We start from the raw sequence: 3743 nt of genomic DNA on the forward strand, positions 1-3743 counted from the left end.
TATTCCATTAATCAACAACAATATTTAAGATTCACAGCGCACGACGGCACAAGGGACCTACCTTCAGCAATATAAGTATAAAGAATCAATCAACTTCAATAATTTAACATTGTTTGATATGAATTAGCCCGGATCTTCAACGCCCAGCAACCAAAAGATTTAATAAAAAATAGTAGTACAATAAACCTCGGAAAGCACAACCAACTTGAATAGAAGAAAGTCGAGCTATATAAAAATGATAGTAGTATAATTAATGAAGAATCACCAATAATACAAGTTGATGAGTACAATCGTGGTAGCAAACAAAAACAATTTCAAACCAAGAATTGACTGAATCAAAATCAACCAACTCTGTTTTTATTAGGGGTGCATAACCACAAAGGTTCAATTATTCCAACCCCAAACACAAACAAAAAGAAAAACAATAACCAGCAAAATGCAGATAACCAAATCATTCAAAAGTGCAAAGACCCCAAACAGAAGCTCCAAAGAGGTAAATATGACTTATCTAGTGAGAACATATCTTGGGATTGATTGATTTGTTGAACCATGATTTCCAGCTGCCCGATCCCTTGCGAGCTATCGGAGGCAGCTTCTCGCTGTCAATGGCCTTCTCTGTTTCCGGCTTCTTGCATAACACAAAATTCCGCACGCCCACTGATCCAATAGTCTCCCAGGGACTCAGAGCTACAACACAAATCATAGATCAGTAAACACTACAACCAACCAATATTATCAAACCTTTAATTGAGCTCATGCTCCCTACAATTTAAACAAAAATAGCTTTCAATTGAGCAAAATCAAAAACTTGTGATGTACTAATATTATTCCAGAAATAGGGTTTATTAAACCCCCAATTGATTCAATTAGACCTCAAAAGCAGCCAATTTTATCTAACTGCAAATCAAATAAGGCTAAACTTGATTGTGCAGCAAAAACAAGTGGTAAATGTATTGATCTATAATGATGGATCATACAAAATCAAAGGATTTAAAATAACTAATAATGCAAAACACATCAATCAAAAGATGAATTGACTACCTTCAGTTCCAGTAATCGGGCAATAGAGTATGAAATTATTGAGATCGGATCCAAGAATCGGAAGCCTGCCCTCACGCGCATACGATTTCAGAGCGTTATCAATCACAGCCGCAACGAGCTCCTCCTCATTCACCACGAACCGGATCGGACCGGCGCTACCCAGAAACGTAACGCTAATCAGGAACCGGTTCACCTTCGCCGCCTGACTCTTCTTCTGCTTGTAAAGCAACATCGTGATTTTTTCCTTCGATTTTCTTAGTGTATTTGAGAATTAACGAAAGGAGAAAGAAAACTAAAGAATTAAATGAAAGAGGGGAAAAAATTAGGGTTCGAAAAAAATTGAAATCGGGGGTTCACGGGTCAAGGCCTTGGCAGCGGTAGTACCAGCCTTCCATGCAGGAGCCGAAGCAGAAGGAGCTGGCGGTGGAAAGAGAAACCCCTCTTCTTTGAGAAGAAGAAGAAGGGATGACCACCAATTGTGCGCTCGAGATTTCCACCATTCACAAAGGGAAATTATGAATCGGTTGGGATTATCACGATTGAGAAGCACAACTGGAAAGGGGGATTGAGAGAGGAAAAAACACAAATCAAAAGCGAAATTGAGAGGCAGCGGCGGAGGAAGATAGTTTGAGAGGAATCGATTCGAATTGAAAGGAGGGTTTGTGATTTCAGAAAAGGTAAAGGGATGCGTATATTTATATCTTTTGCGATGTGTACGAATCTCCGATTAGGCTTAGGTTAGGACTCTGTCAAATTATTTCTTTTTTTTTTATATTTAATCTGACTTAGATTCGTTTTATTTAGAAATTTTATTTGAAAATAATGATTTCGTGGAGAGAGCGATTGCGATGAATTTTTATCCAAATATACTGAACATTTTGAATTGTCCGCCTAAGTAGATCAATTTTAAATATATAAAATTTTAAACAATTAATAATATGAACCATATACTCGACTAATACTACTTGCAATATTTATATTTTTCTTATTTTACTATTTATGCATTAAAATACGTATTATTTATAAATTAGTCTAGAGGAAAGGAGTAATATTTTGTTCATTAAAAAATTACTTCCTCCATCTCGTTTTAGGAGCCCCAGTTGAGTCGGGCACATGTTTTAAAAAAGTGTTCGAGTGTGTAATAAATAAATATTATAGTTGATATTGAGACCCACTTTTGGCACATGTTTTAAGAAAGTGTGTAGTAAATAAATGTTGTCGTGGATATTGAGACACACTTTTAATACTTTTTAAATTGAATTGTAAGCATTTTTTTATTAGTTTACCCCAACTGGGACTCTTAGAGCGAAATGCACGAAATTGATCAACCGCGACTCCTAAAGTGGAACGGATGGAGTATAATACTAGTACTAATTCAAAGTTTCTCTTCTTGGTTGGTAAAACACGAAAAAAATGCGTTAAATCGATATTCAATTCGAACGGCATCACGTGGTTTTGGGATTGAAAAGGATAGAGCAATTGTTAATGTAGAGAATTGGACTTTTGAGGCAAAAATCACATATCTTTTCAACTTTATTGATTATTATTAATGTACATTTATTGCTGAAAAAAATGGTGGTAGTAGTTTTATTTTATACTCCAAAAATAGAGCTGTTCTAAGATTTATCATGTGTATCGCTGGGCTATAGCACATGGTTTGGCGAAATTGTAATGATAGGGACTGCCAAAAAAACTGGATTATTTCCTAAACTAGTATTAACACCCTAGGGCATAAGAGTTCAAATAATGAATAGTACAAAATATATTAAGAGGGAACATCTTTTTTAGTACACCAACTATCTCAAATGAACAAATTTGGTCTGTAATATTTCATAATATCTTTTAAGGTCCATCAACTATAAATTAATATCAATTCAACTACTTTTTAGCTATTTTCAATATTTTCATGACCAAAGTATCCTTAAGTCAATTAAGGGCAATTCAATCTATTTATTCATTCACTTTTTTTCTTTCTTCTAATTTATTTGGGATTAAGTTTAATAGGTCTTATACTATTATTACTAATATATACCATACCTTATTTGAATACTATGATATTACTTTCAAGTGCTAGTTAATACTTTTGTATGGTTACATTCTCAATTATTTAAATAAAACTAAGATAAATATTTTATTTTAATGAATCTCATAATTTGTTAAACTGAAAATTTAAGTTAATCATAATATATAATATATACTACATTGAAATAAAAATTTAATAAAGTAGAAAAAATATGATTCACGAATAGTCTAGGGAATAGATATGAGAACTATGAACAGTTTTCATGATGTTGTAAATGGCCTAATGATAATATTAAGACGCGACATTGCGATATTAAACAATTGATTGCAACAATTGATTTTTTATTTAATTAAAAATCATAGATTTAAATTAATCATATATTCAACTAAGAATGTCATTGTCTTTTTTATTAAATTGATTATTGATAATTTCAACTAATATTTTTAGACTACAATTACTACATAAGAGTAGATAAAATAAAACTAAGCTTTTTGAATTATTTAAGATTCTATGTATGTTAATAAATTTTAATTTATTTTAATCATCAATTTTGCATTGCACTTAAAAATAACATATTCTATATATAGCTTTAAGATTGAAAAATTAATATTCCATCTAATAAATTGAACTACGTTTATATACAAATGTTGTATAACTATAATGTTTACATATATTTATA

General features: G+C 31.9%; 1 protein-coding gene across 1 annotated transcript; it reads right to left on the reverse strand.

Annotated features, from left to right (window-relative positions):
• Positions 1-226: 226 nt before the first annotated feature.
• Positions 227-1713, reverse strand: LOC121753689 (uncharacterized protein At4g22758-like). Its single transcript, XM_042148928.1, has 2 exons — positions 1042-1713; positions 227-687 (listed from the first exon to the last, which is right to left on the reverse strand). Exons 1-2 carry the CDS (start codon positions 1271-1273, stop codon positions 509-511), a joined length of 411 nt encoding a protein of 136 aa, XP_042004862.1. The 5' UTR covers positions 1274-1713; the 3' UTR covers positions 227-508.
• Between the last annotated feature and the right edge of the window lie 2030 nt (positions 1714-3743).

This window comes from Salvia splendens, chromosome 11 (genome assembly GCF_004379255.2).
Source record: "Salvia splendens isolate huo1 chromosome 11, SspV2, whole genome shotgun sequence".
NCBI lineage: Eukaryota > Viridiplantae > Streptophyta > Magnoliopsida > Lamiales > Lamiaceae > Salvia > Salvia splendens.